The 20,911-nt window shown below is 43.7% G+C and overlaps 1 protein-coding gene and 1 long non-coding RNA gene across 2 annotated transcripts; one reads left to right on the top strand and one right to left on the bottom strand.

Annotated features, from left to right (window-relative positions):
• Nucleotides 1–8,913: 8,913 nt before the first annotated feature.
• Nucleotides 8,914–11,830, bottom strand: Fabp2 (fatty acid binding protein 2). The gene is made up of 4 exons (XM_076865030.1): nt 11,756–11,830; nt 10,533–10,705; nt 9,597–9,704; nt 8,914–8,964 (listed from the first exon to the last, which is right to left on the bottom strand). The coding sequence occupies exons 1-4, from the start codon at nt 11,820–11,822 to the stop codon at nt 8,914–8,916; spliced, it is 399 nt and encodes a 132-aa protein (XP_076721145.1). The 5' UTR covers nt 11,823–11,830.
• Nucleotides 11,831–15,169: 3,339 nt separating this feature from the next.
• On the top strand, nt 15,170–16,331 carry LOC143406504 (uncharacterized). The gene is made up of 2 exons (XR_013092199.1): nt 15,170–15,316; nt 16,098–16,331. It is a non-coding gene; the product is annotated as an uncharacterized LOC143406504 (long non-coding RNA).
• Nucleotides 16,332–20,911: the final 4,580 nt, after the last annotated feature.

Below are 20,911 nucleotides of genomic sequence, written 5' to 3'. Positions count from 1 at the left end.
TGTAACAATTATTACCAACATTACAGGTGAAAAAAAAAAAAAGGATGATAAGGGAATACTATGAATAAGTATATACCATCAAATTTTTCTGCTCCAGAGGATGTAGTGTGCATGTGCCAGGGACCATCTTGTAAGCAGAAAGTTGCGCTTTCTGGACACCAAACCTGTAGCGCCTTGGTCTTGGGCTTCCTGGCCCCCAGGAGATTCATGTGTTTATACATTACCCAGTCTCAGGTATTCTGTTCACCAGAACACTGAGTGCAATCAGGTAGCAGTTCTTAATGGCCCTGCACGTAATTCCCTTTTGCCTTTATACCTTTATTACTGTCTGAAAGGGTCAAGTTTTCAGGAACTAAGAAAATTAGAGAAAGTGGAGCAGCTTGGAAGACACTAAGCTTTCGCTGCCCCGGGTTTCAGCTTAGAGCTCAGGAGGTAGGAACAGTTGAAGGCAGAAGTCCTTCTGTCTCAGTGTCACTGCTGTGAGTCCTTACTTCCCTGATGCTGAAGGATTACACCAGAGAAGCACCCGGAGGCAAGGTCAGAGTGGAAAGTAGAAACTATATTGAAGGACAGCAGAAAAGACTTCTCCCCAGGAAGAAGGGGACCAAGAGGTGGAATCCGTGGGAGGGGGAGGGCTTCCCTTTTTCATAGCTGAGGTCTTCATTCAGGTTTCCCACGTTCCTGTCGCATGCATTTCTGTCCTTTGTTCTGTTATCTTGCAGTGATGGAATGCAGGTGGGAAGGCCCAAAAGGTGGGGACCATGGGCCAAGGAGTAATCTGGGCAGGAAGGGCTTTGTTTGCTGGAAGCTGCTTCATTAACATTTCCTGGGATGGGCTCTGAGCCTTGGGGACTTCTTCAATTCCCCTTTTTCTGGACTCCATTCTCAAGATGGCCTTTATTCTTGATTTTACTCCATATTAGATTTACTAACTCCATTAACTATCTTTAAATCTGGCTTCATCAGGACCCAAGATTAGACCTTACAGAAGCAACTGAGTCCCACACTTTGTTCTAGGAACTGATTGAAAATCCCAGGTGATTGTGGCTATCTCAGGAGAAGTCACTTGTTATAGCTTAGAGATGCTCATACATGAGACAATGCAAGAAAGTTTAGAGGTGAGATGATTGGTAATGAGAACATTAACCTAATCAGTACATTAATACCCTGATGGGGATAAACTGGGTGGTAATTGTAGGCAGGTAGGAAACTGGAGGAGGTGGTGTTATGCTCGAATTCGGGAGCCCCAAAGACCACCAGAGACCCAAGATCGATGTAAGCAGCAAAGAGGTGTTTATTGCGAGCTAGCTGGGTCCTCCACACGCACACACAGCAACTGGTGATGCTGAGAGGCCCCGAGTTCAGGGTTTGCAGCAGTTTTATACATTTTTTGGAGAGGGCAGGGACTTCACATACATCATAGCAAATCATCACACACCGCGGGAAAATCAAATAACTAAAACATGATTAGCACATTCACTGGCGGGAACAAGTTGGGTAGGGGTGATTGGTCAGTGCAAAAGGGGTATTCATTTGAACTGATTGGTTTAAGCCAAGAAGGGTGTACGTGCTGAACTACGTGGTTTCCCAACTTGTTATCAACTACCATAAACCATTGGCATCCCAGGTATTTCCCTGTCTCATGCTGATTGGTGGCTGCTAGGGGGCTGCTATGGATCCCCACCTAGCCTGACTGAGTCAGGGACACCTGGCGCAGCAGATCTCTCCTGTAGATAAACAACTTAGCAGGGTGGGAATGTGCCTAGGAGTGCTCTGTGTGTTTTTCCAAGGACAAAGGTCATGTCCCTTCCTTGGACAGGCTTTGCTCTGAGGTAGAGGCTGGTTTTTCAGCGGATCATTCAGGGTATGCCTTTGAGGTATGTATTTTGTCCTAGGTAAGAGGAGAACTCTCCACCTCTGCTTTCTGGTGGCCAGTGTCCTGAACCAATTTCCTCCTCCACACCCTTCTGCCATGATATTCTGCTACACTTGGGCCAAGAGCAACAGAATCAGCTGTCTGCAGACCAAACCCTCTGAAACAGCCCTAAAATAAACTTCTCTAAAATTGTTCTTGTCAAGTCTTTTGGTCACAGCAATGAAAAAACTGACTAAAAATACTCTTTAGCTCAAGTGCTGTTGCATTAAGAATGAGCCAGTGTACCTGCTATGGGCACAGATGGAGTGGACAGTACACGTACCATTAGGGTTCTGTGGGGATTTCTATTGAAAAGATGTCCTCTTGCATTAAAAACAAGCCACAAATTTATAGCATTCTTATTCTTAGAGCCTACAAAAAAAATTTCTTTCTCTCTATTCCCTATGTTTTCAGGTGGGGTGCATGCACAGTTCTGTTCACTTAAGCTCTGGAGTGTTGCAACAGGGAACTTGAAGCTAGGGAAGTGTAGTTCTTGATTTTAAGAAATGAGACATAGGAGGTAGGAGATGATACCCAAAAACGCACCCTGAGTCAACTCAATATGGAAGAGGGCACAGCTTGGGTTCGGTGGTGGACAGAGTTGTAGACTGTAGAGAGGGTGTCTGTGTCTCCATGATCTCCGCCCTCTGCCATTCTGCACACACCATGCTTCATAGACACCTTTCTTTTCACAGAGTGGCTCTCCCCTGGTGCCAAGGGTGCTCCCTAGGAAGCCAAGGTAACGTATAGTATACTCTCACTTGAATGAGAAATACTCCATCTGTTGGTAATGCACATTTTGATATATAGTATTTTGGCTTTAGAAAAACTAGAAACTGGGAAGAATAGAGTTCATGAGGTTTTTAACATTGCTGCCTCTCAAAATAATCCTTTACAGCTTCCAACTTGGAAGAAATAAAGATGCCGTTGCTTATTTCATCAGGCTTGTCCTACTGCATGTTTTGTTCCTTAGACAGCAGCTTGAGCCCTCGGAGAGAATACCAGTTGGGTTCTGCCCACTATGGGGCACAGAAACTCACACTTGAACTCCAGGCAGGTGTCTTAGGATGGCTGTGGATCCCAGGGTCCCAATCCCTGCTCTTCCTTTGATAACCCCTGCCTGATAGCATACAGAGCACACTTAGGATGGCTCATTGCATCCTTTAAGGTTGTTGCTCTAAAAGGTTGCCTGCCCAGTGCCATGGCACCTCCTGACACCTATTTAAAAGTACCTGTGATCTCATCTCAGAGCTCCTCATTCCTCTTCCTGGCTTTCTTATTCTCCATAGCACTTATACCATCTAATGTACTCTGTATTTGATTCATTCTCTTATTATCTGTGTCGCCTCCAGGACGGGAGGTTTGTCTGTCTTGTTCTTTGTGTCTAAGGCCTAGATCAGCATCTGGCATGTAGTGCCAACATTTAACAAGCGTTGAATAAAAATATTTGTTGAATGATATTTTAAGTGAAAATTTTACCTACATAATCACATAAAATAAACTTGAGTCTGGACTCTAGGACATACAGACTCCAGAACTGGTCTGCCTGGGCTCAGGTCTGGTTCAGCCACTTACAGAGCTGATTACAGAGCTCTCCTTGCCTGGCGATAATGGTCTTCTAATAGTTGTTCTCATTGTGTAAGGGGTTTAGAGGGTTAACATGAGAGGGTCACTTCAGAACACTCAGAAAAAAATGTTTGGTGCATTATAAACCCAGTGTATGTGTAGACTGGTAGTGATAGCAAAAGTTGCTTTTACCTATGTCAAAATTGGTGCTATGTCTTGTAAATAACATTTAATTCAGGTTTTACGATTTTTTCTTTGTGTCTTGTGGTCAGTTTGTATCTTAATGACTTTGGTGGCTCCGGGTGCTAGCCAAGTGTGCAGTTACAGATGAAGATAAGGTGCAGCAGTCTAACACACAAGTCCATTTAATCGGCATCATAGGAAAGTGGAGGACATACCTCCAGGTACCCTGTGTTTCTCTGACTTAGCCTGCACTGGTTTTAGGTGTGACTTTACCTGCTCAGCCAAAGTCTCCACCTCCAGAGCTGAGTTTCTAAGCTAGGTTCAAAACTATGGAAGCAAAGTAGGCTGTTGTGCTCACTGCTGAAGTGTGTGTCGCATTTGGTACAGGGCAGAGACTCACTTTCATATTTGCCTAAAGGAATATGTACTCTTGGACCCCTGAATACTTTACCAAACAAGTTTTATTTTTATCCACCAGGAATGGGAATTTATTTCACATCCAAAGCCTATCATCTCCTCTTCTATTGTTTTTTAATAGAACTTGACCTGAGTTTTTTGCCTCATGACCTCTGTGTGCTGCTCCACCTCTCTCTCAGCTTTTGTTCCACCTCTAGCCAGCAGCCTTGGCTGTGTATTGGAGTCAAAACTCAGTGGAGAGCGCCACCTACTTGTCTAACTGCAAAGCTCTTATCACAAGTGTTCTCAAGTGTAGAAACTGCTGGTCACTTTTGTCCTAATAAGAAGGCTAAGGTGATATTCAGATTAAGGTTACCTCTGGGTAGGAACAACTAGGAATGGTCCTCCACAGGACTTCTATTAAGGGAGGGCTGGCCTTTGGGCACTGAGTGGTTCAGCACTCCACACACCCCCCACCCCCATTCTATACTATTTGCTTATGTTGAGGACCACAGCAGGGGACACAGAAGACTTGGAGCCATGCCTCTGTAGCACTCACAGACCTCAGGGCCCAGGCAAACAGTAACGGGTGCAGAGTAACGGCTTGGTAGAGGTGTGCATCCCTCACTGAAGACACCCAGGAGCAGCACCCCATCCACATTGGAGTGGGAGACAATTTCCACCCTCACTGACAGCTTTCTGCTTTAAGAGCATGTTAAATAGGAAAGTTCTTTGTCACATTATGTCCTTTCCTTTCCCTGTTTAAACAGTATCTTATTGAAAAAGTAAAACTGAGAAATGGCATTGGACATATGCTCTTTTACTTGAAACTCTTCAAGTTTGGAAAGAACGTTGTTCCTTGACTTTCGGGTATTTTCTTAGGGAATAGTGTGTTCCAGATTTGTTTGCCAGGAACCAGGCGGACCCCTTGTCTGTGGGCTGTGACCCTGGAGCTGGCTGAGGTCCAGGGAGCTCATTCTGCTCAGGCTCCTCCTGCTCTGCTGCCTGCACAGCGTGCCCAGCCACCAGGGATGGACACGCACACAGCTCCCTGTCCGGCAGTGCTTACCTGTGACAGGGTGTGCTGGTGGCTTCTCACGTCTCTCCCTTCTATTGCCACCCTGCAAACTCTTCTTTTCCCATCAGCTTTTCAGCATTTTGTCCCATGATGCCTGAAGGTTGGCCCTAGGTCTAGGGGACAGCTGTGCACCACCCTCACATCAGCACCCAGGAAACAGAAGGCCTGCCCTGGGTGCCTTCCAACTCAAGGACGAGGCTACCCTGTGCATTCTGATGCAGGACCAAGGTGAGCCTGAGAATGTGGGTCCATTCAAGGAAATTCTTAGTGACTCGTGTCTCTCCCAGGGGCGTTTATCTTGAATACCTGGTAGATAGTGCTATTCAGAAATTCATTTTTATTCAGTGAATGAAAGCAGCGTTAGGAAGTTGGTTCAGGAAGAGAGAAGAATGATCTTTGTGTTACTTTTGTTTTGTATGGAATTTGTAACTAAAGACACATTTAATAATTATCATTTCAAACTGCAGAAGATGGTATGTCAAATCTTCCTGGAATATCTTAAGACACTGATGCAGTCTGCACTGGAAACCTCTGGCTCCCGTCCTTGCCCAGCAGATGGCACTCTTACACTGTAGTGTACAGGACAGGTGCCACTCCCTCAAGGTAGACCACAATTCATAACTTTGAGGGATTCATTTCCCCACCCCATCCCCACAAAACCTCCACTCACTTCCATTCTATTCCACGCCACCTCCTCACCCACCTGTTCATCTCTTCAGGTACTCAGGGGTGTCTTGCTGACAGTCTCTCTAGTTGCTCATTGAAAAATACCTTTTGTACTTAATGATAGTCAGCTCATAGCAATAAGGCTGGCTAAGTTATCTGCAGAGCCCTGTATAAAATGAAAATGTAGAACTCCTTGTACCAAGTTGCTAGAAATTTTAAGACAGTAACAACAGAGTGCTAAACCAAGCACAGGGCCCCTGAGTCTGCACAGGTTTCGCACCGTGAACTAGCCATACTTAGTAGCCCAATGGTACTTCCTCCTCTCATCCCACCCTCCCTATTCCAGCACCCTCTCCCAATGGCACAGACCCAAGTGTTGCTTAAGAATCACCCAGTGCTGTCCAGACAGCACAGAGGCTTGGTGCTGGAGGGACTGTGGAGATCCAGCCGGGTCCCCTCATTTAGAGATGACTGAACTGCATTCCAAAAAGATGAAGTGGTAGTCCCAAAGTCCCCAGCTAGTCATGCCACAGACTGGGCTGGAGAAAGATCTCCCCTTGGGGCCAAGCCTCGCTTTGTCACAGGCTTGAAGGGAAATATTTTAGGAAAAGAGCTTTCTCATGGACTTGCTCTGTTTTCTCTGTGAATGTTTTTGAGAGCCAAGCTATCTGTTAGGCACTATTCCAGACATTTTTGTATACTAGCTCAATTAATAGAAATATCAGAAAACCATTACTATTTTTCAAATGAGAAAAATTGAGAGTCAGAACTTGAATTTTGGTAAGTGGAAAGATGTATTTAGGCAAGTCTCTGATTCTAAGTCCACACTCTTTTAACCTTGTCACTAGTGAATTTTGGGAGGCTAAATTGGCCTATATTTCCTGAACATGGGTATTGATTGTAGTCTGTCCTGGATGGCCTTAGGGACGCTTTCTAGGGTCTCATGTTCTTCAAGCTTGTCAGGCCAACTTCTTTCTTAGGGCCTTTCTTTAAATGCTTCCCCTGCTTGGAATAATCTCCCCAGATATGCCATGGAAATCAGGACTCATGTCAGATAGCAAGGGGAGGTCGGTCACACAGGCATCACGGGCAACACCAGGACTCCAGCTCTTTCTCTAATGACAAGGACCCATTGCAGATTTGTACAGAGAAGTGATATGATCTGACTTAGACCTTTAAGGATTCTCCTGTCTGCTATGGGGTTCGGTAGGGAAGATAGAGGTTGGGAGACTTTTTAGGGGAGTCTTGCAGTAATTCAGGTGATGATGGCAGTGTCTTCAATTGAGGTGACAGCAGTGGCCGTAATAAGAGGAAGTTGGATTCTGGAGTTCTATATGTATGTAAATATCATATTTTAAACTCTTGGTTATAGAAAATTGCAAAAACATACAAGAGTAAGGAAAAGAGGGATGAGTTTCACATTCCTGCCACGTCCCAGTGACCCTGACATCTGTGACTGTCTGGCATCATCCAGCAGCTGCGGGAGTAGTCACCTGTGACCAGTGGGCTCCCCTAACCCCTCCCACTCTGCCCCCACCTGAGGCTGGGGAAAGCACTTATCGCACACATTACAACTGAACCTCTAGCTGTTCCCTAGGTGCGCCTGGCTCACTGCTCTGTGGTGCACCTCTGGCTCCTGTTGCTCCCAGCCAAGAACTTGGGCTTCTCTCCTGGTGTCTCCAGGGTCCTCTTAAACCATGTTCCTTCCCACCAGCGACAACTGTGTACTTCTCAAATTCAGACTCCCTGCCCACAAGTTCTTCTGGATGCACTTAGTGTTGCTCCTCGACACAGAGTTCAGGAGTTAGCCAATCAGCACAGCTGCTCCTGGATACTGGGAGCCCAGGCTCAGCTGTCGCGAAGAGAGCTTAGTGGAGTGGCAGCTGCTGAGCAGCAGTAGGCAGATCTCTAATGCTAATAAAGAGTGAAAGGGGATAAGCTGTGTGAGGAGAAAGCCTTCGTTGGGCTGGGGAGAGCAGTCACCGTGGCCCCTGCCCTCATCTGACAGTTTGACCCGGTGCATTTGCAGTGCAAGTCTTGGTGCCACAGGAGAATTAAGGGATCTTTTTCTTAAGATATTTTTGTTTTGGGGGCTGGGGTTGTGACTCAGTGGTGGAGTGCTGGCCTAGCATGCTTGAGGCACTGAGTTCGATCCTCAGCACAACATAAATGTAAAGATATTGTGTCCACTTAAAACTAAAAAATAAATATTAAAGAAGATGTAAAAAGTTTTTTAAAAGCTATTTTTATTTTTAACAGGCTGAGTAATGGATCTGACATACTGGACTGAAATCTAGGACCTACGTTAGTTCTCTTAGTTCTCTCGTGTTCAGCATTAGATGAGCTGATAAGATGCTTGGTGTCTGTCTCCCCACCAGCAGGTGCAGTCAGAGAAGTAAATCGTGCTTCTGGCTCCTGCTGTGCCCAGCAACAGGAATTGAACCCAGGGGAGTTTTACCATGAGCCCAATTCCCAGCCCTTTCTATTTTTCATTTTGTGACAGTGTCTTGCTAAGCTGAATGATCAATATTTACTCTACAAAGATTTTTATGAAGTTATAAAATGAACAGGTTGATATTTTTTCTTTAGTGCAGTGCTGAGGCTCAAGCCCAGGGTCTTGCAGGTGTGTAGGTGCATTTGCTTTTCTTATTTCTGAGCCTTCTGGTTGAGTATGCATTGCTTTTATAATAAGAGATGCTACCAAGGAAGTCATTCACAACCCTTGCAAAATTTTAGAAACCCCCACACAGCCTATGTGTTTAGCTTGCCAAATTTGAAAAAAAAACACAACAAAAACTGCTACTATTGCACATGTCACATAGCTTTGTTGTTTTAAAGAAGAGGCTATATATAGAATAGTATTTATTTTTCTGTTTTAAAATATGTTGCATATTATTTTAGAATTCCCATGAATTTCATTGTTAAAGAATATAAAACAAATTAAATCATAAATAGCTTTTACTTGCTTGCTTTGTCAAGGCTGGAAGTACATCAATGTTTGTAGAAGGAATAATCGTTCAGAACCTCATGCTTGATGGGCAGAGAAAAGCAGCCCTGAATGCACAGACTTGCACGTATGTGTTCAGGCGGCGGTGCCTGAGAACTGTGCTCATTCCTTTTTAAAGATCCTCTTGGCTTCTACTCCTTCATACATGTAGGTCTGAAAGGGGTCAGCAAGCATCAAAAAATCGCCATTAGCATATCTACATTAAGAAATCTTAGCATTATTGGTATTATTGTAGCTCTGGGTGAGTTCATACTATTTTTTCATGTACTGATAGCCACATTTTATGCAGATGTAGATGTCCACTACAGAACACATTTTGGCTTCTAGTCATTTACATTTTCAGCTAAACTAGGGTTTTATTGTTGTTGTTGTTATTTGTTTTTTTGTTTTTTGAACAGGGAATTGAACCCAGGGGAGTTTTACAATTGAGCCAAATTCCCAGCCCTTTCTATTTTTCATTTTGTGACAGTATCTTGCTAAGCTGCTTAGGACTTCCCTAACTTGCTGACTGGCCATGAACTTGCAATTCTCCTGTCTCAGCCTTCCATGTCACTGGGATTACAGGTGTGCATCAACACATCCAGCTAAACTAGGATTCCTGTATTCAACATATATATATAAATTATCTTCAATAACTATGCATAATAATATCTATTTTTTAAATCAGTAAGATACATAAGAAAAGAAATAACAGTCTGTTAACTAAAGATATAACTCATCAATTTCAAAAAACATGCAATCATTTTTGTCTTTGGGAAGTGGTTACAGGTCTTTTTACAACTCACCTGGATGAGCTCATCGCCTGTGATTTCTCGGACAGTATTCAGTTCCTTTCCATTGTCTACGCGTTTGAATCTTCCTACAAGTTTATTTCCCTCAAGGCTCCAGGCCCCCTGCATTGTGATGACAAAGTGGCATGTGTTAGATCTGTGGGTGTCACACATGGTTCTAGTTCTGTAGAGTCACGGTTTCATTAGTGTCCACAACCACGGTTCTGTCGCTCTCCCAGAGCCAGGCACCAGCCTGGAGCCTCACAGTGGGTCCTGGAGGACCTGTGTGGTGCCACCATCACAACCTCCGTGGGCCGTCTTTGAGGCACAGTTGATAAAATATTCAGCTGTTAAACTGTCATTGCAGATGTATAGAATCTAACTAGAAAAACTCTAAGGCTAAAGCAGAGCTTTAAAAAGTTGGTTGAAGATGATGACTTCTGAAGCCTTTTGCCTTGATCATGGGAGGGTGTCTCAGTGACTTACACTGCAGCACTAGACCTTCCTCTTGGGCGTTCCCTCATTCCTCACTTATTAACTTCTTATTTCAATGTATTTATCAAATGACTATTAGGTGTATGATACATAACTGAAAGCTTTTGTGCTGCCAGTATGGAAATACTGAGCCAGATCTGTACACACTCATTCAAAGGATATTTTTCTGAATCCATGAGTGTCAAATGAAGTATGAGGAGGCATATTTACACATGCATGAAGAAACACAACTTCAAATCTGCTTATACAGAGTTTTTAAGCACTTTCTTTCCAGAAAGTTCAGTCCAGATTCTTCATAGATGGTTGAATCACTATATCTAAATGCCCTGTCAATGTTGGGCTTCTTCAGTAAATGAAGGAGATATGCATTAATTAAGCCAACCGATGGGACAAAGCAGATACGTTTCAGTTTTGGGTAGAAAAATCAATAATGCATTGCTTATAAAAAGTTCTTACACTGAGTTCAGTTCCATCCGCTAGGCTGTAAGCAAAGGCAACGCCAAGTTCAAACACAATGTCAATGGTTCGGAAGTTGCTGGACTCTTTGACTGTGAATCTGTTCCCCTCCTGTGTGATGACCAGTTTCAGATTGTCATGAGCTGCAAGCTTCCTCTTCACCATGTTGATCCCTGGAAGAGAAAGGAGGCCAGAGAAAGTGAGAGCAAAGTGCCCAGAAGGCCTGGCTTTTCTGATTTGTTGTTAATTCTGAGGTGGGGAAGAAGACCCATCTCACTGTGGAGCCATGGCACTCTGCAGCTTTCCCAGGCTTCAAAGGAATCAGGTGAAGCACAGTCTTGGAGGTCCAAGTGCTCGTTCATTCTCATAAGACTCATACACTGTTTGTTTCAGAATCATGTATATCAAGTTGGAGAAATGTCGAATGAAGTATGACAAGGCACATTCACACATGCATGAAGAAAGACGACTTTAATTCTGCTTATACAGAACCTTAAAACACTTTCTTTCCATAATTGCTTTTAAAATCTACACTTCATACATCATGGCTTTTGGTGACATTTGTGACTGACACAAAAATGTAAAAATTGAAAATTTCATGGTCAAATTCATTATTATGGACAATTCTATAAATTTAAACTTGGAATCCCTAAACTGTACAATACAATTGATGCAGATTTTTTATTTTGGGGAATGATAAAAAATCACCCATCTTACACAGTGTGGGTGCTACTAGGTATTGGCATAGATTTTACAAAACAGTTAAATTAAACTTCTCAAATACATAGTAGCTTTGTGAGGAAATTCCTAAAGTTCTGTAAGTCAGAGCAAAAGAGAATCAAATCTAATTTTTTCAAAGTGATTTTTGAAAGAACTCTTTTCTATTTATTGTTATACTTTATTATATGATTTTTGCTTTCCATTCCCAAGAATTTAATGTTTTAAAATTTGGATTATCATCACCCACTACCATTTTCTTACTCTATTAAAAAACAAATGTGGGTTTTCAATGATACAGGTACAAGCAGCAGGTCGAGAAGGAAGCCTTGGTGTCTGTCCTAGAGGAGGGCCCTCAGAGTCTGCCCCCCACTGGTGGGGTGCACACGCTTCCTGATGCAGGACGCGGGTGTGGCTGTTCCTGTGCTGAGCTGTCAGGCATCTGGGTCCCACAGCAGAGAAAGGCCTAGAGAAAGCAGACAGAACCCTGAGCAATGGCTTCCTACCCATTTTTTCCATGAACTTGTCGTAGTTCTCATTCCGGTTCACTTTCCAAGTACCGTCGAATGCCATCGTCTTGGACGTGCTGGCCACAGGCAAGTGGAGAGTCAGGCCTGTCTATAGAATTTATTCTGTTTCTTATCTTGGAGCCAACTCCATACTGTGATGTGGAAGTCTAAAGGTCAAGAGATCACTGACTGCTGTGATGACAAACCACTTCAGTTTCTCTTTGCATAATTTCCTTCTATCTTCTGAAGTTCAGCTGATGTTGAGGATGATAAGCAAACCTACTCTGTCTTAGACTACGAAGTCAGGAACATTTAAGAATTCAAATGTGAGCTTTCTGAAGATAGTATTTCTACATATGACCTCAAGGTGTGCAGTATATTAGGCAATTTCAAATAACATGAGAAATTAGACTATTATTCACGTATTCCTTTTTTAAAACAGTAGCAGTTGTCTTGCAAAGTAAGACTGTAAGCCAAATACAGTCAAAAAGTTAATGTGGTTGAGACTGAAAATTCAGTTCTTTGTTTTTCTTTATTAAGGTAAGATTCAACAGACTGATTATTTTAAGGATAAAGTTCACTGCTTTTAGGAGCTTCACACTATTGTGTAACCATCACCATTATTTAATTCCAGAGGATGTCATTGTCCCAGGGAGAAACCACACACAGTGAGAAGTCGTTTCTGACCCTCGGTTCCCAGCCCTGCCAGCTTCTCACCCATGTCTGGATTTTGTGGATTGGTCTCTTCTGAACATTTTGTACAGATGGATTCATATGGTAGGTGGCCTTTTATGTTTGAGTTTTCTCATTGGCCACAATGTTTTCATAGTTTACATATCAGCACTTCTGTTTTTGTTGTTGTTGTTACTAGGGATTTAACTCAGGGGCACTCAACCACTAGCCACACCCCTAGCCTTAATTTGTATTTTACTTAGAGACAGGGTGTCTCACTGAATTGCTTAGCACCTTGCTTTCTGCTGAGGCTGCCTTTGAACTCTCCATCCTCCTGCCTTAGCCTCCTGAGCCACTGGGATTACAGGTGCACCACTGCACCCAGCTAGCATTTCTTTTTAAAAAAGATTTTATTTTTGTTTGATTGGCATGTGTAGATAGTACTTTTTAAAGGGGTTCGGCATGCTAGTTCTCACATGGGTACAGTGTGCGGGTCCAGATCCCCCCTGCTCCTTCCATCCCCCACACCACCCTCACCACCTCGAGCACCCATGTCCACATTCAAGTCAACCTCTTTTGGTTTCCACATGTGAGAGGACATGTGGTACTTGTCTGAAGGGTCATTTTCTAACATGTCTTTTGGCATGGTGTTTAGGGATGCCAGGCGTTTGTATAAATGACCTGGTACTCAGTAAGTACTCATTGTGTTTTAGTTTAAGTTGTGGAGGGTGCCAGTCCACTGAGCATAATTTTAAAAAGTAGAAATATAGCTGGATAACAAAAACTCTCATAAGACAAAAAAATTAACATCAAACATCTCCCATGTACAAAGAACAAAAGCCAGGTGTTAGCTCTCTCAGTAATTAAAACCATTCCTCTGTTTCACTTTGCCTCTCTCCACCCCCAAGCGTGGGGTCGGAGCCAAGCCTGGTGTGTGTATGGGGTGAGGATGCAGAGGGTGACTGAAGGTCAGGGAGATCTTTCCACCCTCTGCCCAGTGCAGGCCTGAACTGGGCAGCAGACCCTCTCGCTGTGCAGGACAGGCTCTTCATGAGTAACTCGTCTGCAGATGTTAGCTACCAAAAAGACACTGGGGTGCCTGAAGGTGCCTGGAGAATACCTCGTCATCTGAGGGCCGGCGGGAAGCGCTGCCCAGAGGACCACTCAGGTCAAGGGAAGATGTACCGGCAAATTTGAACAGAATGCTGAGAGGCCAGACCATGCTTTAGAATTTTGATTCTGTCTGTTGTGTACCACTCTTTCAGTGAGTACTATATTTTTTATTTTATCAATAAGTAGATTAAAAACAACTTTCTACTAGCTCCATTATTTCATTTAAAAAAGAAAGGAGATCAGAATACAAACAGGGGTGGGGGCAAAGGCCGTAACAATGCGTTCATAACTGCAACTAAAATTGGCTAAGTTGCTGGGGGCAGTGCTGCATGCCTGTAATCCTAGTGATTCAGGAGGATGAGGCAGGAGGACTGCAAGTTAGAGGCCAACCTGGCAACTTGGCAAGACACTGCCTCAAAACAAAAAATTAAGAAGACCTGGGTGTAGCTCAGTGGTAGAGAGCCCCTGAGTTCACTCCCCAGTACAACGGAAAAAAAGAAAAAATAGGGCTACATTGTCTTTGCTTTTCTGTCTCTTGCCAAAGACCATGAGACCTCATAACTGGGAGGCACCGACCTAGCATACTCCCCACTGGACGGCAAGTGGAAGGGTGTGTGATTGCTCTCAGGCCAAGGCCACAGTAATCTCGTGGGTGTCCAACACTCACAGTGACTTCTGAATTTAGAAGCCTATGGATGATGGATACTTCTCCCCTAGGTCAGAAAAATAGGCGTATCTGGTTTTTGAAATAGAGATATGTTTGGGTAAAAACAAACATGTTTTACAAACAAAATGACTTGAGTTTCAATACTGTAAATGGTAATGCCCATTACTGTGCATGACCTTGGTCAGACTGCAGCTTCGCCAGCTTGACTTACACATTAAATGAAAATCATACTAGTGCCGGATAGGTAGGATTTTATGAGCAAATTGTATAATATACCCATCCAAGCAACTGGTAGACATCAGGTGCTCAATAAGACAGTTTTTCTCAGTCTCTGAGAAAGGAGATCCAATAGCAATACCAATATCTTAAGCATCCCAGGTCTCAAACCACCTCACTATTTTGTGAAGAAAATGTCTGGTGTGTATTAGGAAGTGACCCTAGAGTTACCTAGGTGTTTTGTGACTCACACTAGTGATAACTTGGGACTGGAGTTCCCTTGGATCTGCCTGTTAAGGACAGCATTGTGCCAGCGCACCCTCTGGGAATGCATCTTCCCTCTTGGAGCTCATGGTCATTGAGACCAAAGGGCCTAGCTCAAGCGGGGAGTGGGGAGGAGAAAGCAGACACCCTTCTTGACACTGTCCATCTAATAGCGCCTTCTAGACAGGACTTCGTCTTTCCTCTGTGGCCACTTTAAGCTCCTCAAAAGGAGAATAGGAGCCCTTGAAAACCAGTAGCACTTGGACTTACACCAGCTGGCTGATGGAATGGGCATACTAAACTCAGGTCTCCCATGCTTCAGGGGCCATGACCCGATTTAAGGTCAGTTTGGAAACCCTGTTATGTCTGTAGAGGGGCATCACCATTTAAAACATTTAATGCCCAGATCACATTTTTAACGTCACACTTTCCTTCTCTGGTCCCCCAACTCCGTAGCTCCCTGGTTCTTTACCCTCATTCCATCTAGAAAAGGTCATACAGAACCGACGGGCCAGCATGGACGTCTCCCGAAAGAACTTCCCTGATGATGAGGATGTTAAGCCAACCAGCCGCATGTGGCCTCAGCCCTGATGACACGACGCTGGGTCCTGCAGAGAGCAGATGTGGTATGTGCAGGTGGCGGCAGCACCTCTCTCCTCTCTCCTGTTGCAGTCCATATCACCCCCTGAGTGGTCTGAAAGAAGTGCACATCAGCACAGACTTGCTTATTCCCATTTCACTTCCCCAAGGAAAGTTCAAACCCATTCCTCAGTATGGCTTGCAAACGGCTCCTTGTGTGCCACTTCTCTCCATTCCCTATCATGCACTTTAAAACCTAGACATACTAAATTTCCTGCCATCCCCGCCCCCGAGTGCCATGCTTCAGTGGATGCAGGGTGCGAGCATGGTCACCGATTATTCTAGTAAGCCTGACTTGAGCTGCCAAGAGCAGGTGAAGGAACAGCCCTCCGTTTGCAGGGGTAAAGTTCTCAGTATGGCTCATAAAAGACAAAAACAGTCGATTCATCTAACCAGAGAAATATCATTATTCCAAAGTCCAGAAACATCAATAGAGAGGACAAAAGGACATCAAAGCTCATCTCAAAGGAATAGCTTCCTAGGGAAGGCATAGATCCTTTATTTTGCCCCATGGTATGGCAGAAGGGAACACTTTTTTCTAGTATTATTTTTCACATGTCATAAATGGGAAATGGTATTTAAGGCATTTTTTAATCACCTCAGAATTTATGGATTTATGAATCATGTTGTTTTATTTTGTTTTGTTTGGTAGTGAGGATTGAACCCAAGGGTACTCTCCTATTGAGCCATACCCTAAGCCCTTTTATTTGTTTTTTATGACAGTCCAGTCCCACTGTGCCTGATCGAATCCTGTTTTTTGATCCCAAGTTTTTAGCTTTTACATATCAAAGAAAAATGGAGGTGTCTAAGAGGAGGATTGGAGGGACAGAGAGAAAGAGCAGCAGGAAAGCCTCGAGTCGTCTCCTGCCAGACCCACGTGGTGAACGGGAAGGTGGGGCATTCTGAGGTTGGCCAACAAAGTTTACTTCTTTCTCTTTAATAACTAGTTTCTAAGTTTGAGCAATATCAAGGTCTTTTTAATTAAATCTTAGATGTCATAAATGATTGACTGGTTTTCTTTCAAAAAGACTCCAACAGCACAGCAACACACAGAGGTATCTGTCCTGTAGAGGTCGCATGGCTTCCCGACTCTCAGTGATGACAGATAGCCATTGAGAGGATTCCCATGTGTCCTATTAGATGGTCTTTCCTGAAAGGTTTGTGGCCCCTTCTCGGTTGTTGACTTCTATCTCATTTCTCCCAGGAAAGTACAAACCCTAACCCTTAGCATGGCTTGCAAATGGCTCCTCATTCCTTTCCATTCAGTATCATATCCTCCAAGATCTAGACATAATAAATTTCCTAGACTCTAAATAGAGAGTCTACCCAACAATAGTGGAATCCCTTCAAGCAATATGACAGGAAGCTGCTTGTCTTCTTCCTAATACCATGTAGAAAATAGGGCTTTGAATTATTATAGCTTTCCACTGTCATACCCAAACCATTATGTTTCTTCCTATTAAAAAAAAAACAAACCTTTTTCTTTGAGACCACTTCCATTTGGCTGTATCACCTGCCAGCCTATCTCACACTGTTATTGACCATTGGATACCATCAGATAACATTGTGACATACCACTGTTATCTCTCATTATCTATCATCCACCTCTGTCCAGCATTATCTGCCATCCACCCCGACTATCACTACCTATCATCACCCCATCTGTCATTATCTGCTACCCAACCCTGTCTATCATTATCCACCATCCACCCCACTATCACTACCTGTTCACCACCCCCCATCTATCATTATCTACCGTCCAACCCTGTCTATCATTATCCACCATCCACCCCACTATCACTACCTGTTCACCACCCCCCATCTATCATTATCTACCGTCCAACCCTGTCTATCATTATTCACCATCCACCCCACTATCACTACCTGTTCACCACCCCCCACCTATCATTATCTACCATCCAACCCTGTCTATCATTATCCACCATCCACCCCACTATCACTACCTGTTCACCACCCCCACCTATCATTATCCACCATCCAACCCTGTCTATCATTATCCACCATCCACCCCACTATCACTACCTGTTCACCACCCCCCACCTATCATTATCCACCATCCAACCCTGTCTATCATTATCCACCATCCACCCCACTATCACTACCTGTTCACCACCCCCCACCTATCATTATCCACCATCCAACCCTGTCTATCATTATCCACCATCCACCCCACTATCACTACCTGTTCACCACCCCCCACCTATCATTATCCACCATCCAACCCTGTCTATCATTATCCACCATCCACCCCACTATCACTACCTGTTCACCACCCCCCACCTATCATTATCCACCATCCAACCCTGTCTATCATTATCCACCATCCACCCCACTATCACTACCTGTTCACCACCCCCCACCTATCATTATCCACCATTCAACCCTGTCTATCATTATCCACCATCCATCCCACTATCACTACCTGTTCACCACCCCCCACCTATCATTATCCACCATCCAACCCTGTCTACCATTATCCACCATCCATCCCACTATCACTACCTGTTCACCACCCCCCACCTATCATTATCCACCATCCAACCCTGTCTATCATTATCCACCATCCACCCCACTATCACTACCTGTTCACCACCCCCCACCTATCATTATCCACCATCCAACCCTGTCTATCATTATTCACCATCCACCCCACTATCACTACCTGTTCACCACCCCCCACCTATCATTATCCACCATCCAACCCTGTCTATCATTATCCACCATCCACCCCACTATCAATACCTGTTCACCACCCCCCACCTATCATTATCCACCATCCAACCCTGTCTACCATTATCCACCATCCACCCCACTATCACTACCTGTTCACCACCCCCACCTATCATTATCCACCATCCAACCCTGTCTATCATTATCCACCATTCATCCCACTATCACTACCTGTTCACCACCCCCCACCTATCATTAACCACCATCCAACCCTGTCTACCATTATCCACCATTCATCCCACTATCACTACCTGTTCACCACCCCCCACCTATCATTATCCACCATCCAACCCTGTCTATCATTATCCACCATCCACCCCACTATCACTACCTGTTCACCACCCCCCACCTATCATTATCTACCATCCAACCCTGTCTATCATTATCCACCATCCACCCCACTATCACTACCTGTTCACCACCCCCCACCTATCATTATCCACCATCCAACCCTGTCTATCATTATCCACCATCCACCCCACTATCAATACCTGTTCACCACCCCCCACCTATCATTATCTACCATCCAACCCTGTCTGTCATTATCCACCATTCATCCCACTATCACTACCTGTTCACCACCCCCACCTATCATTATCTACCATCCAACCCTGTCTGTCATTATCCACCATTCATCCCACTATCACTACCTGTTCACCACCCCCACCTATCATTATCTACCATCCAACCCTGTCTATCATTATCCACCATTCACCCCACTATCACTACCTGTTCACCACCCCCCACCTATCATTATCTACCATCCAACCCTGTCTATCATTATCCACCATCCATCCCTACCCAGCCTCATTGGCCATCTTTCACTGAGAACTCTGGCTCACAGTCATCCTCTCTGCTCTGCCATATTCCTGGTGACAAAAGTCCACATGGATAAGTTACCTGCCATGCTGGCCTCATATCTCTTACCCTACCTGTTTGGTACCTTTATGTCTGTGCTTTATTCACGTAGACCAAGGCTGCGGCCTGTGAGCTCTCCCATTCTAGCGCTTTGATTGTGAATCTGACACACCATTCCCAATAGGAGCTTTCCACCCTCTCATCTCCTTCACTTTCTCCCTCCATCACACTGAGATTGTCAGTCAGGTGTTTCTCTATTTTCTCTCCAATTGGAGCCCCTTATTGGTTTATTTATATTCTGGATTCAATTGTTGATATTCTTTTGCCAACAGAAAGGTCATTCACACTTTTCCTATACATCCCTGATTTCTAGTGCCAGCTAGTCATCGGCTCTGCCAGGCAGGACTTCTGTCTCAATTAGTTTCTTCTGCATTCATAACAAGAGTTGTGTCTTTGATCATTCTGTGACCTCTTAGCCTTGCCCTCAGCAGAAGACCTGCATGTGACTTCCTAGGAGGAATAAACCACCAATGACAATTTCTTCAATTGTGCCTTCTCAGTTACAAGTTTTCTCTTCTTACTTTCTTTACCCCTACTAATTTTTCACCCACTTGTTTCACCCACATATTCTTTCCTACTCTGGGCCAATGTCACTGTTTGACCATCTGATATGTGACTTAACAATGAGATGTACATCACTGTCTCTGCATGATGCCAGTGTCACAGTTCACTCCTTGCCTACTTTGCTTAAGGAACTGTATTTTCAAGCTCACCAAGAGAAGTTCAACTGAAGGTGATTGCTCCACACCAACAACCAGGCTCCAATGAGGAGCAGCCAGAGCGGGTACTTATGTTACATCCCTGGACATCTACTCATATATCATACACAGAGGGAAGTCCCAGAACAAAAGAGAGAAACACACACAAAAGTAAAAGCATATAAAAGATGAAGAGACTCCATTTTAATGATTGCACAAGCCCAAGACCTCTGAAAACATGGAAACAGGAAAACAAATCTTTCCCCCAAATTCACAATCCCCCAACAAAGGATCCCACAGATATTGGAAGTGGATGAAATTCCAGAGAAAGGTAATTTTAAAAACTGATTATTGAAATGCTTAATGAACTAAAAGAAGATCTAAGTAATTAATGAAGAGAGAAAATAAAGGAGATGAAAGAACATTTCAATAAATAGAGATACTGAAAAGAAACCAATCAAAACTCCTAGAAATGAAAGATATAATACGTTAAATTAAACCATCACCAACAGATTAGATTTCAAAGAAAGAACTTCAGGTCTTCAAGACAGAGCATATGCACTTAAATACTCAGTATACATTAAAGGGGAGAGAAAGAGTATGGTCAGATTATACAAGAACTCAAGAACAGCATCAAGAGAACAATCGTGAGAATCACTGGGATAGAAAAGAACATGGAGATACAGGCTAAAGGCATCAAGAACATTTTCAATGAGATAGTAACAGAAAAACTTTCCCTGTATCAGAAATGAGAACAGATATCAACATACAGGGGCCATACAGAACCCTAAATAGACAAAATTAGAAGAGAAACTCTCCAAGACACATCAAAATCAAAATGCCTAACATTCAAAATAAGGAAAGAATATTAGAAACTGCAATGAAAAACATCATGCCACATTTAGAAGTAAACCAATAAGACTCATCTCTGACTTCGCAACTTAGACCATAAGATCAAGGAGGGCCTGGAATAAGATATGTCAAGCTCTAAAAGAAAACAATCACAGCCAAGATGGCTATATGCAGCAAGCTCTCTTCAAAATTGATGGAGAAATAAAAACTTTCCATGATAAGGATAAATGGAAAGAATTCATAACTGCCAAGCCAGTACTACAAAGAATACTCAAAAATATACTGTACACAGATTAACGTGAAAATAACCTCTAAAGTCTCCAAATAGAATAAGATCACTAGAGCAGTAACCAACCAAATGAA

The sequence above is a fragment of the Callospermophilus lateralis genome, chromosome 8 (assembly GCF_048772815.1).
Source record: "Callospermophilus lateralis isolate mCalLat2 chromosome 8, mCalLat2.hap1, whole genome shotgun sequence".
Lineage (NCBI taxonomy): Eukaryota > Metazoa > Chordata > Mammalia > Rodentia > Sciuridae > Callospermophilus > Callospermophilus lateralis.
The sequence above is the reverse complement of the archived record's forward strand: the minus strand, read 5'-3'. Positions and strand labels throughout refer to the sequence as shown.